Below are 16,320 nucleotides of genomic sequence, written 5' to 3'. Positions count from 1 at the left end.
TTCCTCAGCCCACTATTTGTTATTAAGCTGTTCATGGGTCTGTTTCCTTAAGACTTTGAGCTGCATAAGAATAAGAATTTCCTGCTGTTGGCTATGGTAGCTCCAGTTCTAACCACAAGATCTCACAGTAAACATTGCTTAATTAATATTTGTTAAGATATGAATAGTGTTCTGTATTTTTTGGAGTATCTTAGTAGAATTCTCCGAACACTTAATTCTCTTAAGTTCCTAGATATCTTGCTTTGAAGATAACATCAATAGAATTATAAGATATTTTTCCATATCTATTAGAGTGTACTCCTGACTGTATCTGCATATATCATGGGAAATTCACAGTACTATAGTTATATAAATAAAACATTCACAATATCTTTGAGTTTGTATCACATTTAAAAATTTAACTAAATGGAATATGATGGAAACAAAGAGAGCTAGAGCTAGAGCAGAGAGAGAGAAAGAGAGAGAGAAACAACCATTTTTTTAAACATATAAACTTTTAAAATCTCCCCCAGCTAAAGTACAGAAGGGAAGGAAAGTTTCTATTTTAGAAAAGAACTGAGAAAGGAAATAGAAAGCCAATGAGATTTGGACTATAGAGCCAGATTTCTAGGATGTCAGTCCATCCTCCACCACTCACTCACTATATAATCTGGGACAAATTATTGAATTTTTTTCTCTCAGTTTCCTTTTCTATATAGCAAAGTACTCATTTCATAGGGTTATTATAAGTATTAAATGAATGATGTGTGTAAAGCACTTAGAAGCATGCCTGGTACATCTCATGCACTATAAAAATGATTTTTATTGTTACTATTTAAAATGTTCATTATTATTGTTGTTTTTTTATTGCTATTGCTATTACCTATTATTATTGGTCTTTAGAGAAGGTAGGATGAAATGTTTCTATCTATTCTATGTCTACAGGAATGTACTGGGTAATATTTAACCATGAATATTTAGATATCCACATGTAAGATGCAATCAGAACATTTTAAAAGAAAAATAAAGTTTGTAGAAAGTAATCTCTGTACATATTAACTGTAGGGACCCTATCTGCCTTGAGATATTTCATGATAACCACTCTATTTATGTAGATACTGATTTTCAAGAGACTAGCCAAGGGTGATTTGCCAAGTTGTCACCTGTCAGCCTTTGGACACAAATGCAAGAAAAAGCAACAGACTAAAGATTGTCAGGATTCCTGCATTTTCAATGCTAAAGATATCTGTGTTTATATATATATATATATATATATATATATAGGTTTTATATATGTATATATAACCTCAATTTAAATTGTCTAAAAAACTTATAAAGATTGCTAGAATTTTTCTCTCTGATTTCAGACTGAAGCACAACTTTTATCATTATGTACAATATTCTAAATGTATTATATTTTGCTAGATGGAGGACGTTATTGAGGATATAATCGGTATGGAGTCAAGTTTTAAAGAGGAAGGAGCAGACTCTCCTCTGCTAATGCAAAGAACAGTAAGTGCTTTCAGACCCAAGAAGGTCATTGAAACGGAAATGAATACACTCTGATAATAAAAAAATTTGATTAGCAACTGATGCTTTTTTCTGCACTTTTAAACAGACAAGATAAAAGATGAATACTAGAAAATATTTATTGGTGCAGAAAAAAAGGTTATCTAATGGTTGAAGAAGAATATAGTGCTTGTACTAATCTCTCTCTCTGTCTCTATCTATCTAATCCTATATACATGCATCTAACGATATATCTAATTTGCTAGCATTTTCTGTAAGGAATTTAATCTTTAGATTTTCTATTTTAAGCACAGCAAGTAATCAAACACTCTTATAAGGTCATGACTAAATTTTAACTATTTTACCATGACTAATACAGCTTTCAGATTTAGAGGCTCTATACCTTCGTAGAAGAAAGAAAACATTGCAACAATGAAAAATATAAATTTACTTCTAAGCCAATAGCCAGAGGTTAAAGTCAAATTGAAAAAGATAGAACAGGCCTCACCCTCCTTTAAAGTATGTAGGAAGACTTCTACGTTGAAATCAGTACAAATTCCTGCAATATGAAGGGATAGTGTCTTATCTCCTATTTGCTTGCTATGCGCCTTCTGATTGTTCATTTATGAATCATAAAAATGTTATCTGTAAAGGGTGTATAAGTTCTTTCAACATATTTTGAAGGATTATTGTTCGTTTGTTTACAGTTTACAGTCTTTAAGAGAACAAGAGAAAAAAGAATCTCAAAGATCGCAATTGAATTGTTACTTTAAATATTTAATTTAAAAAAAGTGAATTCTGACTATATTGAGTTGTGGACTATTCATCAATAAGTCAATAAGCTAGACTACATTATGATGAATGTTTTCAATTTAGGGCCTACAAAAAAATGTTGGTGGAAGCATCCCTTTTTTCTGTATCAATTCTTAAGTAGACTATCTAATGAGAGAAGTGTCCCTTTCTCCTTTTCTCTAGTATGCAGGACCTCCACATCGTGCTAGTCAAGTCGCCAATACTAACTCTACCTGCTAAATATCAGATGAGGTTTCAAATCTGTTTTCTGTTGTAGGATTTTTTTTCAGTTTTCATTTTTTTAAATATAGAATGATGACTCTACCTTTTTTCTCTTCAGATTTCAAATAGCATAGTGACATGAAAACTAATTCTCTAGATAGATTTGATATTAACGCTAATATCTCCCTTTCTAATTTCACAGCATGAGGATCCCATTTTCTTAACCAATATTCAACTTCTGAGTTTGAGGAAATGATATTAATTTCCTGCAGTCTTCTCTTCTTTGTACGTGGTACTTACTTCATTGAAATTGTATACTGAAACATTCTCTGTCAAATTATCTACTTGTTTTGTAGAGTCTTTGTAGAATGGCTTACTCAGTAAAAAACTGGTGATGAATTTCATTGGGAATATGCTTTTGATATACAGAATGTACTTTTAAATAGATGGATATTACTGGCCTAAGTGTATTTACATAAAGAAATATCTGCTGTTAACTAACCAAAGATTATTGATAATTTAGATCCACATATAAAACAAAGCAGTTCAATTAACCAAATATTTACTGAATACTTATTATATGTAAAACATAATATTCACACAATATGAGACTGAAAGTCGAGTAAGGCACAATTCACATGTCAAGAGATGACAATATAATGGGGTAGCACAATGAGTTGTGCCTGAGAGTCAAGGCGGGAAGGAATGCAGAACTTGGGTCAAACCCCTTTCTAGTCCAGACATTGTGCAAATCACGTAACCTGCCTTTGCTTTGGTATCTATTTCTGTATTATGGGAATAATTAAAAATATTGGTCTCCGAAGGCTGTTTTAATTGATATAGACTACATGTGTTCATTTTGAATGCTAGTTAGAGATTTGCTCTGCAGCTCAAATGAAGGAGAAACCATGCGAAAGTGAGAATTTTTGGAAGTCCTTTAGAAAGAGGTGATGTTTGAAATATAGTTATGAAGTACTGTATAGTTAAGATTTTAAGAGATAGACATGAAGGCAGAAAAGTAGCAAGTTAAGAGAACAACATAAGGCAAGAAGTGAGAAAAAAGAGAATGTACAAGAATAGCTGGCAGAATAGGGGTAGGAAACTCTGAAGGATTTTTATAGTTTATGTAGATAAAAGCAAAGACTTGTTAGATTCAGAAAAAAGCTTTGAGTAAGTATATTAGCCAGTGAACTTTTGGTTGCAGGTGGTTAACCTGACTCATAAGGGGCTTAAGCATGAAAGGAATTTATTGGTTCATGCCATCTAAAAATCCCTAAGTAATATTGTATGTGGGCATCCCTTTGTAAATTTGTCTCTGTTTTCTTCTGTGCTGGCTTTATTCTCAGCCATTGAACAGACACTGTCATAGCCTATTCCCAGCCATGCATACACTTTTTTCTTGCTAACCTAGTTTTTTTTCAGACATCCATTCCTTCACAAGAAAGAGGAAGTTTCTGATTAATTTAAACCAATTCTGGTGGCCCCATTTCCCTTGCCAGAGATTGTTTTAAGAATGGGCTTGTGCTGCAATTCTGGCAAGTTGAGCAGGATACTGAGACCTGCTTGGAAGTTTACTTCAGTCTATAATTTCAAGAAAGAGAAGGCTTTTTGCTTCTCCATGATTTATGGGGCTTCTGTAGCCTTTTTTTTTCCCCCCAAAAGGTAGATAAAGTGAGGAAAAACAAAAGAAACAAAGGGAAAGAGAAAATCAACAGATATGGAAAGAAATGCTGCTTATATGCCCCTGGAGAATTATTTTGCCTATGGATATGTAAGGTTTTTTTTCTTCATTTTATAAGCCAAATATATCAGGATTTTCTGATTCTCAAAAACAAATGCATCCTAATGGAAACATTCAGTTAGTATGGGATACCTAAGAAGAAGTGTTTTTCTTCTTAGTTCCGGTTAAAGCTCTGGGATAATAGAGCAGCTTCTGTCACATATCTATTTCTAAGCCAATGTTTCTGGGTCTTGGGCCTACCCTAGAGCCGTGGCTTGAACAGCCCTCCACAACAAATTGCCCAGACTAAGAATGGGAACCAAGAAAGCAGTAGTTGTTACCCAAGCAAATGTGAATGGATTCTAGTCAGGCTAAATTAACAGAAGTTTATTAAAATAAGCATCAAAAATGAGAATATTTACCAATAATTATTATTATGTTTACCTACTATATGACATGGGTTGTCTGCGTTAGTCCATTTTACATTTCTATAAAGGAATACCTGAGGCTGGGTACTTTTTAAAGAAAAGGGGATTATTTGGCTCATGGCTCTGCGGGCTGTATACGTGAAGCATTACCCTGGTCTCTGCTTCTGGTGAGGGCCTCAGGAAGCTTTTAGTCATGGCAGAAAGGAAGGGGAGCCAGAGTGTCACATGGTAAGAGAGGGAGCAAGAGAGAGGGGAGAAGTTGCCATGCTCTTTTAAATAACTAGCTCCCATGTGAATAATTGTCCTAGTTCATTATCTAAAGCTAGCCCTACCATTCGTGTCTGGGATCCCTTCCAAAGGACTTTTCTTCTCTAGCTCCTCCTTCTAGATCTTCAGCTGATCTACTGGATTATAAATATCAGCATTTATCAGTCTTTAATAACACTCACTAAAAGCAAACCAAACCAAACAGCACCCTTTAAACACATTTCCTCTCTGGCTACCAGGCTAGTTCATGACTCCTTTACATACACACACACAAATACTCACTGCCCCCATTTTCTCCCTGCCTCGACTTCCTTCCCTCTCATTCTCTCCTCTCCAGTAGGGCTTTTGTCCTCACAATTCTAAAAGGGCTCTTAAAACCAATCAATAGCAAACCAATAGCAAGCCAATCAATAGCAATCAATAGCAAACTAATCCAGTAGCAAATTCTCCATTGTCACTTGACTTGGCTTCTCAGTGGCATTTGACATGGTTGACCACTTCCTTCTTCTTGAAGAGCTATCTGGGATTCCGTGGATTCTCCGATTTTTCACTCATTTTACTGGTTCTTTTTCCTGTCACAGATGTCTAAATTCTGGAGTGTCCTAAGGGTCAGTCTTTGGTCCTCTTTTCTCATATATCAGTACATGTCCTATAGGTAACATCAACACATCTCTAGCCTAGATCAATCCCCTATATGCCAGACTTATATATTCTACTGCTTACTTGATATCTTTTGTGGTTCTAACAGATATCTTAAGCATAACATGACTGAAAAGAAGTCCTCCCTCCAAAATGTGCTTTTAGTTCATGTGAAAGAAACAAAAATGGTCATTCTTTGCTTTTCTCTCTCTTACTCCCATACCCACATCTATCAATATGTTTTTGTAATCCACATCCAAGATTTCCAGAATCTCACAGCTTCCTATCATGTCCTCTTGTAAAACACGTTCCATCATCTCTCACTACAGCCACAGGCTCTGACCCAGCTTTCCTGCCACATTTTGTTCCCTTACAGCTGTTCTTCACAGAGCAGCCAGAATAATCTTCCTAAAGAAATAATCACATCCTGTTTATCCTTGCTTACCATTTTATTAACATTACCATTAATCACACCCTGTTTCTCCTAACTTACCATTTTATTAACTTTCTGAAATACTCAGAATATAATCCAGCATATAGTCAGCACTTCCCTTTGACTTCAGGGTCTGGATTCATTGGCATCCTTTCTCCTCCTTAAACATGACAGGAATATTATCTTACAACCATTGCACTGCCTTTTCTTAGTTTGGAATGCTTTTGTCTCAAATCTTTACATGGTTACCTCTTTATGATTCAGATCTTTAGTCAATGTCAGCTTGTCAAAGGAGCCTTTCACAATTACCCTAACTGTAAGACCCTACTCCATGACTCCTCAAATCAATGTCTTATTTTATTTACCCTCTGACTTATGAGTAGTGTAACACAAATGATCTTATTTACTACTGCATTTACCTGTTTATTCTGTGCTTCCCCCTGTAGAATGCAAACCCCTTGGAGACAGGGATTTTGTCTGTCTCATTTACTGCTGTGTCTCTGGAGCCTAAAACAGTAGCCTGTTTTTTTGTTGTTAGTACCCGGCATAGTGACTAACACATCACAGGGGCTCAACAAATGCATGTTAAATAAATGACTAAAATTCACACATAGTATTGAAATAATTGTTTTCATTATAATTCCTATTCAGGAATACTTTATTCTTGTTGCAGTAGCATGGTACTACTGCAACAAGAATAAAGACAACAATAATAATAGCTACCGTGCATTGGTTACTTACTAGGCGACAAGAATTATGCAAAATACCTTTAGTGAAAAACTACATTTAATTTCACAACAAACCTATGAGATTGTTATTTCCTATTAAAATTTTACATATGAGGAAAGCAGCTTAGAGAAGTTCAGTAACTTGCCCAAGTTCATATAGTTAATGAATGGCAAAGTAAGGCCTTGAATCCAGCCCTGGATGGATTCTACCCATTCTGCTGTGCCAGCGGTCTCAGGGAAGTAGCCATTTCATAGAACTACAGAATCCTATGATTTGAAGGGGTCTGAGACAGATCTCATCATCTGGCACACTCCAGCTGAATGATTGCTTAGCCGTTGAGTTTAGATGTGTGTATTATTTACACCCATTGGTCTTAGTTTCACCCCTTTCTTTCAGAGACGTGGTTGTACATAGTAACTCATTTCTTTTAACACGTATAGGTATTTTTTCAATCGAGTGTCTGTAAATGCTGGTGGCATTTGGTAATCTAAGTCAACTGTTATAGTTCAAGATCATTCCAGAGACGAGGAATGAGTAAATATTAACAACCCCCTGTGCTTGGTTGGAACTTGAAAGGACTGCATAACATCAGTGAGCAAGCTTTTGTCAATCACGATCTAGACAAGATTAGTCTCAAAGTCCAATGAAGAACCGAAGTTCACTTTAGTGTAGAGGTTTCTGCACAGTTCTCTTGGTTATTGTTTGCAAGTTTAAGGAAAAGAAAATGATGAAGGAGAAAGAGAAAACCATTGCTATTGTGAAGGTTATAGACACTTCAAAGTTAAAACTGGTGAGCAAGTATATTTTGGAATTCTTTCAGTGTTTGGAGATGAAACCACCTGAAATACTGAATTTAAACTTTATAAACTTATAGTCAATAAAATAAGGTATGTAAACATTAAGCTTTGAAACGCATAAAATATATTCTGCTGTATTGACAAGCGTGTTTACTTTCAAGATTATTTTTAGTGCTCTGGACTATAGTAAAAAATTATAACAGTATATTTAGTAAAAAATATTAAAACTCCGGTTTATTATTACTTTTTAATCAAAAGATGAGGGTTTCAAACTAATTGTTGCAGTGTTTATATTAAATTAATTGTTTTTATTTATTACTAAAGAGGTCATATGTATATAATAGGCATGATGCAAAAGTATTTATAAATTATCATGCTTTGTTTTGTACTTTATCTTTTCTATTATTGCATATAGTCACATATTGTATTTCCAGATAATCTGCCACTATATGTATAAACCAGCTCACCAAGGACAAGGGATCTCCTACTCCAGCTCAACGCATTATATTTACATATGTCATAATAGGACAAAAATAATAACAGCAATAACACAGTGGGATTTCTCTATTCAGTGCATGTCATTTAAACTGTATACCTCTGCTTTAGTAGCAAAGAAAACAAATTTAGAGGAATATTAATGGTGTGTGTCCTGAAACTATAAAGACCTTGTTTATTGCATCTACATTAATAAACACCCAAAAGGAAAGACAATAATCTGTCAAACGCCAATTTTTTGCGTGCATTGTGCACTCTAGGCTCTCCTACAGTGATCCTCTTTATACGTGAAGTTTGTTTTCCTTTTTTGTCTACAGTTATTCTATCTAATCTTTTACCATGTTAGGGTCACAATGAATTTTTTCACAAAAAACACAATATAGGATCCAAACAACTCAAAATACTCCCTCAGTTTCCCTTGACACTCATATTAAATATATGATAGTGCACAGACACATATATGTAAGGTATTTTTTTCCTTTTGTTATCTCTACTAATAAATTATCTGGAAATAAAATATGTGACTATATATGAGACTTTTTTACATTTTTGTATTTATAATGAAATTATCTAGGACATTATGTATATGTATACCTATACGTATATGTATATGTATATGTATATACACATATATATGCCAAAGATTCTTAGCTTTACATGTATAATCCATTTTCAGGAACATGGTAAATGTATACTATAATGCCTTTTCTCTTGCTGAGTGAATAAAAATGGAGAAAGATAAAACAATTAATTTAAATTCAATTAGAAAATGTATTGCAAGTTTGTTAGCCCCATATTATTAGGGTGAAAGGAAAAATAAACCAGGCTGGCCTGAGGAGGAGTGCTGAAGAGGGCTTACCCAAAGTTGAGCCTTAGATTTGGATGCTTATTGAAGGATTGGGGACATTGGTAGTGCAGAAAACAGCAGTGGGAAAAACTGAGAAAAATTAAATCCAATGCCTTGTAACTTTTTTTAGTACTCAAAACACTTTAGAGTAAAAGTTTTAAAGGCAAGGCCCTTCTACATATAGGGTAGATAATAAAGAATCCGGATATTGTGTTAGACATTCCTTGGTTTGAATCCAAGCTCTCTACTTCTTTATAAAGCTATATGATCATGAAATGTTGATTTCATTTCTTAGAGCTTTAATTATTTTATGTTTAAAATGACAATTGTAATACTAGAGTTGTTATAAAGATTACTTGAGATATAGTTATTTAAATTATTATTATGAAACATGCTTGGTTTAATACCTGGCGTGTAATAAATAACTCAGCTGTCTATGACATAGCACATATGTTAGGATCATGCTTGTATTTTATTATCCTCTTAAAAAAATTCCCAATATATAAATTCACAGATTCCTTGCAGTAACATTCTTCCCCCTCACACCCTCCCTCCCGCTAGGGTTTGAAGTCTATTGTTGAGAGCCATGGGCACAGTATGTTTACAAGTGGTGGTAAGAAATCTTTCATCTTGAGAGTAGTGGGAAATAATGTCGAATAGAGGAAGTGGGGCCATGCAGCGAGATTTTGAAAACTAAACGCAAGAATTTGGGCTTAATACATGAGTTAAGGCAGAAAGATTTTAGATTTCAGATTTTTTGACTGGGAGAAAGCAGAAGGAAGTTGTACTTTTAAACTATGAGTTAGTCTGGGAGGGGTAGTGGTAGTTAATTGAGAGAGATGAAGAAATACTAGTGGCGGGGAACATAAGTTAGGCTTAGGGCCTTGAGGATCTTGAAATACGAGAATAGCGAAGAATTTTCAAACTGAGAAATAACTCTTAAAAAAAGTCATATCTGAGTGATAGATCAGATATAAAATATGAAGAGGGAAGGGGCCAAAACAGTAGAAAAAGCATATGTGGAATTCAGGTCAGATTATTTATGTTGTCCTGTATTTGTCCTGATAAGAATAGATGGACATATAAACATTTTCAGAGGTCAATTTTACTTAGATGTTTCCACGATAATTTTGGACCCAGATTTTATTTTCTTATAGGGCAGCACTGATTTTAAACAAAGACAAAGCTATATTTTTCTAGGGTTATGAAAACATGTATTGTCTCAAAAACATGTTGCCAATGCACTAAATTTGAATAAAAGTTTCACTGTCTTTTCTTCCAGACTTAAAATTGCAATTTGGAGACATTCATAACTTCAACTAAAAGAAAAAAAAAAAGGCGCCGTTTTGATAAAATGTGAGACAAATGCACACAATTCCTTATCCTAACAGTAAGCAAATGTGTAATGGAAACTTTGATCCTTAAGCATTCCATTTAGAGGATAAGGATATATGGTAAACAGTGTTTCACAATTTTGTATAGAATCATTCTACATGTAATTAAATCAGCATCTTTACACAGTAGTAGAGTAGGAGACTAAGAGTAACAAATTTGATGAATAGAATCAGAATATCTAAGCCTGAAGAGGTAGGAAAAATTCCCTTTAAGGAGCTATTACTGTGGTAGAATTTTTGTAGATAAGAAATATTATGTCAAACTACTTACTGGTCTTATCCAAAAAAATTTATGAAACATATACCTTATGTGTAGAATTACTTTCATATCAACATCAGTTAAAACTTAATTAATTTAAAACTATACAGAAAACTCCAGTTAGGCATTTAAAAAGAAAATCTGGCAGCATTGTGAAATTGTTACTGTCATTTCTACAGTTGTTATCACACTTGACAGCATTGCCGTAGTCTGTTCTTTCTCCTTTGCTAGTCTACCATGCATTGGGCTAAGAAAACGTGATCGACTTATTTTTATCTTAGTTGCTTTTAACTTTGTATATATAAAGGATATCAGGCTGTGTGTGACATTTTGTAACTTAAATGTTTTCTCTTAATACTATATTCTGTATGAAGAGATAGACTGATACTGTAAACATATCACTTTTCTTCTCTTACCTTATTACCTTGGCTAGAATTTCAAATACAAAGTTGAATGTCAAAAGGAATGATTTTGAGGGGAATAATTAATTAGGATGTTTGCCTTAAAGTTTCAGACATATTATTTATCAAATTACCAAAATTCTATTCCTAATAAACTGAGTCTTATAATAAATGGGATTAACTTTTATCAAATGCTTTTTCCGAATTTGTTGAGATGATCATAGATTCTTTTTCTCTTTTAAATTACAAAATACACTTATGGGAAACCAAACTTGATGGTGGCAAATTATCTTATTTATAGCTTGTGAATTCAAAGTGTTAATAATATTTTGCTAAATATTTATAATAATGAGTGAAATGGGCCTATAATTTTTCCTCCTCTAATGTCTTTGTATGATTGTAGTGTCTATGAATTGGGATATGTTCCCACTTGCCTTTAAAGTTGTTTGGAAGCATTTATACAAAATGGTATGATATATTTCTTGAAAATATGATACTTTTCCCCATAAAACTATCTAGTTCAGATATTTTCCTTGTGAAGTATGTTTAAAGTTTGTTTTGATTCTTCAGTAATCATAATACAATTACCACTATTAATTACTTCTTCAGTCAGTAATTACATTTACTAAGTAATATTTTTCTAGAAAATTTTGCATTTTGTCTAAGCATTTACAATCAATGGCAAATTTTGTCAGCTGTGAACATAGATCTTTCACTTATTTATTTCCAATGTGGGTAGATTTTGTTACTTTTTTTTGCCTAATTATTCTGGCTAAAGCTTACAATACTATGTTGAATAGAAGTAGTGAAAATAGGCATCTTTATCTTGCTCCTGTTGGTGGTACGTCCCATTATGATTTTATATTGGGGTAAAATATATGCAACATAAAATTTACCATTCTAAACATTTTTAAGTGTACAATTCAAAGGCATTAAGTACATTCGTAATGTGCAACCATCACCACTATTTCCTAAACTTTATCATTATCCCAAACAAAAACTCTGTACTCATTAAGCAATGGCTCCCCTTATCTCCGCATCTCCAGATCCTGATAACCTTTGGTCCACTTTCAGTCTCTATGAATTTCACTATTCTAGGTACCTCATATAAGTAAAATAATACAATATATATACTACTGTGTTTGGCTTATTTCACTTAGCGTAATTTTTTCAAGTTTCACCCATGTTGTAGCATTCATCAGAATTTCGTTCCTCTTTAAGCCTATTCCATTATGTGTATACACTACATTTTATTTATCTATTCATCTGTTGATGGACATTTGACTATTGTAAATAATGCTAATATGAACACTGGTGTACAATTATCTGTTTAAGCCCCTGCTTTCAATTCTTTTGGATACATACTTAGAAGTGAAATTACTGGATCATATGTTAATTTTATACTTAACGTTTGAGGAACTTCCATACTTCTTTCCACAGTGGCTGCACCATTTCACATTCCCACCAGCACTCCTCAATTTTCTTTTGATGTTAGGCATCCTAATGAGACTGAAGTATTACACAGTAGCTTTGATTTGCATTTTCCTAATGACTAGTGATGTTGGGCATCTTTTCATGTGCTTATTGGCCATTTGTATATATCTTTATTGGAGAAATGTCTATTCGAGTCTTTTGCCCATTTTGAAAATTGGGTTGTCATCATTCTAAGCAAACTACCACAAGGACAGAAAACCAAACACCGCATGTTCTCACTCAGAAGTGGGAGTTGAACCATGAGGTCACATGGACACAGGGTGGGGAATATCACACACCAGGGTTGGTCGGGGGGAGGGGGACTGGGGGAGGGATAGCATTAGGAGAAATACCTAATGTAAATGACGAGTTTATGAGTGCAGCAAACCAACATGGCACATGTATACCTATGTAACAACCTGCACGTTGTGCATATGTACCCTAGAACTTAAAGTATAATAAAATAAATAAATGAAATTGGGTTGTTAGTTTTTGTTGTTGAGTTTAAGATTTATTTTTATGTATATATTCTGGATCTTAATCTCTTAAGAAATACATGATCTGCTAGTAGCTTCTCCAGTTGTGAGGGTTGTTTTATAGATTTTTTTCTTATGTTTATGTATTTGATCCATTTTGAGTTAATTTTTGTATATGGTGTTAGGTAAACTTCTAACTTGGTTCTTTTGCATGATGATAGCCAGTTTTTCCAACACCATTTGTTGAAAAGAATTCCTTTCCCCACTGAGTGGTCTTGGCACCTTTGTCAAAAATCATTTGACCATAAAATAGAGAGTTTATTTCTGGACTTGCTATTATACTCCCTAGGTCTATATATCTTATTGTCAGACTCACATTAGCATAGATTTAGATTACTGCAGCTTTGTAATAAGTTTTGAAATCTGGAAGTGTGAGTGCTCCAACTTTGTTCTTTCACAAGAGATTTCGTGTGAATTTAAAATGCATTTTTCTATTTCTTTAAAAAGTGCAGTTGGAATTTGATAAAAAATTGTATTGAGTTTTAGACTGCTTTAGATAGTATTGCATTGTTACAATATTATTTCTTTCCATCCATGAGCACAAAATGCCTTTCCACTTATTTATGATTTCTTTCATTTCATTCAGCAGTATTTTTTAGTTTTCAGTGTATAAGCCTTTTGCTTCTTGGGTTAAGTTTATTCCTAAGTATTTCATTCCTTTTGATGCTATTTAAATGGAATAGTTTTCTTAATTTCTTTTTCAGTTTGTTCATGGTTCATGTGTAGAAACTGATTTTTGAGCTAATAAATGCATTCAGCTAAGCTGCAGTACATAAAATCAGCACACAGTTTGATGGTGTATGTGCGTGTGTGCATGTGTGTGTGTAAGTGTAGAATCTTAGGGAGGGTTTTCTTAATATGAGATCGTGTCAACAGTTAGCAGAGATCATTTCATTTATTCTTTTCCAATATGGATAGCTTTTGTTACTTTTTCTTGCCTAGTTATTTTCACCTAAACTTACAACACTGTGTTGAATAGAAGTAGTGAAAATAGGCATCCTTATCTTGCTCCTAATCTTAGTGGAGAAACTTATTACCTTTTAAATCTAACGTACTGTTGTTACTTTCTCCTTTCATTTGAAATGTTATTCATTTAATCAGTTTTGCCAGAAGCATGTCAATCTTGTTAATTTTTTTTCAAACAAAAACAACCTTTGGTTTATGAATCTATCATTGTATTGTTTTGTTCTTCACTGATTTATGGCCTTATTATATTATCTATTCTAGTTTCTTTGGATTTATTTGGTTATTTTCCCCTATTTTTTAAAGAATGATGGTTAATTTATATAATTCAAAAATGAATCTATTTTTGTCATTTATTATTTAAGGCTATGAATTGTCTTGAAAGCATTGTTTTGCCATATTCCAGACATTTTTCACATGTGTTTTATCTTTGTTGTATTTTAAAATTCCAGTATGATTTCATCTTAAACTTTGAGGTTTTTAACAATTTTCTAAAATTTCAAAATATTTTGGCAATCAGATACTCTATGAAATGTGTTGAGGTTTTCTTTTGACTGAGCACCTAGTCAGTTTTTGTATAGGTTCCATATGTACTTGAGAAAACTGTATTCCCTATTTCTTCATGTAAAACTATATACAAGTCTATTGGGCTGAGATTTAACATTTATTGTTCTAATCTTCTATAGCATTACTGATTATTTTTGTCTGCTTGACTTTTCAAAAATGAGGAGATGTGTGTTAAAGTCTTCCACTATTTTGGTGTATTTATTCATTTCCCCTTGTAGTTCTAAACATTTTGTTTCACATAGTTGGAGGTTACTTTATTAGGAGCACACATGCTTGTAATTGTTATACCTTTTAGGAATAGTGACTCATTATCCCTAATAATTTTTTAAGCGTGAAAGCCCTTTTTTCTGATATTAATATAGCTACATCAGTTTCCCCATGGATATCATTTGCTGGATATGTCTTTTTCCATTCTTTAATTTTTAATCTTTATGTGTCCTTTTACTGTGTGGATATGTCTCTGTAAGGTACTTGTATCTAGTTCCTGTTTTCTTACTTTATCTGTCAACCCTTTACCTAGGGAATTTGACCTATTTAGATCAATTATTATTATTGATATGTTTTCACTTGCTCTTCTTATCTTAATTCATTTTTGTGCCCCATTTTTAAGTTTCTTCTTAATACATTCTTACCACTTTCACATCCTTTGGCTTCCCTGCGACAGCAACCCAATTATGCTGATATTATCTAGATCGAGTTACATGGTTATGTGTTTCACTTAATCTTTGATCTTGGATCCACCACCATTATTTATTCCACAGTCACTTTACCAAGATATTCGATCAATTTTATTTTATATTTTTGAGCATATTCTTTAAATATCTCTACTTATTTAAGCATTTCACCCCAACTCTTTCCAGTGTTAGTCTTTATGGGATAAACTTTCTTAAGCATTGTATGCCTAAGAATATTTTTTATCATGACCTCATATGTGAATGACATTTGAGCTGGATATAAAACTATAAAACTTCATTTTATTTTCTTTCAGTGTTTTAAAATACAGATTTGTTTTATTTTTCCATTCAATTTTGCTATTGAAAAGTCTTATATTAATTGGACTTTTGTTCTTTGTACACAATCTTTCTTTCTAGGCTTTTAGATTTTTTTCTCTTTATTATTGTGTATTATTTCATTTTAGTATAATATATCTGAATGTAGGTCTTTTCTATCATTCTTATTAGGCGTTCTATAAACACTTTGATTTTTAAATGAAAATAAAATAATGATAAGGTGAAATAAAGCACTGTGGTCCATTGATGATTATTAATTCTTAAAAATGTGTCTCCATTACTTTAAAAAATACTTTCTTTCTTCCAATATTATTTTTCTCTCTTTTTGAAACTCCTGTTACCTGTAATTTAGTTCCAATAATTCTATTCCCTGTATTGTTTAGGTGTTCTTTCATATGTTCTATTTCTTAGTCCTTTTCCTTATCCTCCTGGGAGATTACTTTAAAAATTTGGCTTTATATTTTACCAATTCTTTTATTTCCTTTTTATTGTTTCCATTATGTCATTTTTCCATTCTATAGGGTTTTTTTTCTAAGAATTCTATTTCTCAGATCTCTCATTTCTCCTTGGTCTCTTCAGTCATTATGTTTACTGTTTATTATTTTATATTACAAGTTATTACAAATACCTTTGATGTTATTTATAATGTTGTTTGTTGCCTTACTTTTGAAATAGTCATTTTCCTCAAATGTTTTGATATTTTGATCTGCTAGCTCATTTTCTTCAGGAAATATTAGTTACTGTAGATAGCAGTGTATATGTGGAAAGGTTAAACTCTATTTGTTTTAGTCCCTATGACCTCAGTAGTGGAGATGTGAATGAAATCTAAGGTGAAGAGCCTCTGATACCAGGAAACTACT

At 32.9% G+C, this 16,320-nt stretch overlaps 1 protein-coding gene across 4 annotated transcripts in view; it reads left to right on the top strand.

The window, feature by feature from the left end:
- Positions 1-16,320, top strand: part of TFEC (transcription factor EC) — a 222,012-nt gene that overhangs the window by 183,779 nt on the left and 21,913 nt on the right. For 2 of the 4 annotated variants that reach the window (XM_030825680.1, XM_030825682.1), the window contains one exon: positions 1,405-1,491. The exons of 1 other annotated variant lie outside the window; for it this stretch is intronic. In XM_030825680.1, the coding sequence (XP_030681540.1) occupies positions 1,405-1,491 (87 nt within the window). Of the gene's footprint in view, positions 1-1,404; positions 1,492-7,385; positions 7,509-16,320 lie in introns of those variants that run through there. One more of the 4 variants, XM_004090204.3, reaches the window with a different exon arrangement.

Source organism: Nomascus leucogenys, chromosome 13, assembly GCF_006542625.1.
Source record: "Nomascus leucogenys isolate Asia chromosome 13, Asia_NLE_v1, whole genome shotgun sequence".
Lineage (NCBI taxonomy): Eukaryota > Metazoa > Chordata > Mammalia > Primates > Hylobatidae > Nomascus > Nomascus leucogenys.
The sequence above is the reverse complement of the archived record's forward strand: the minus strand, read 5'-3'. Positions and strand labels throughout refer to the sequence as shown.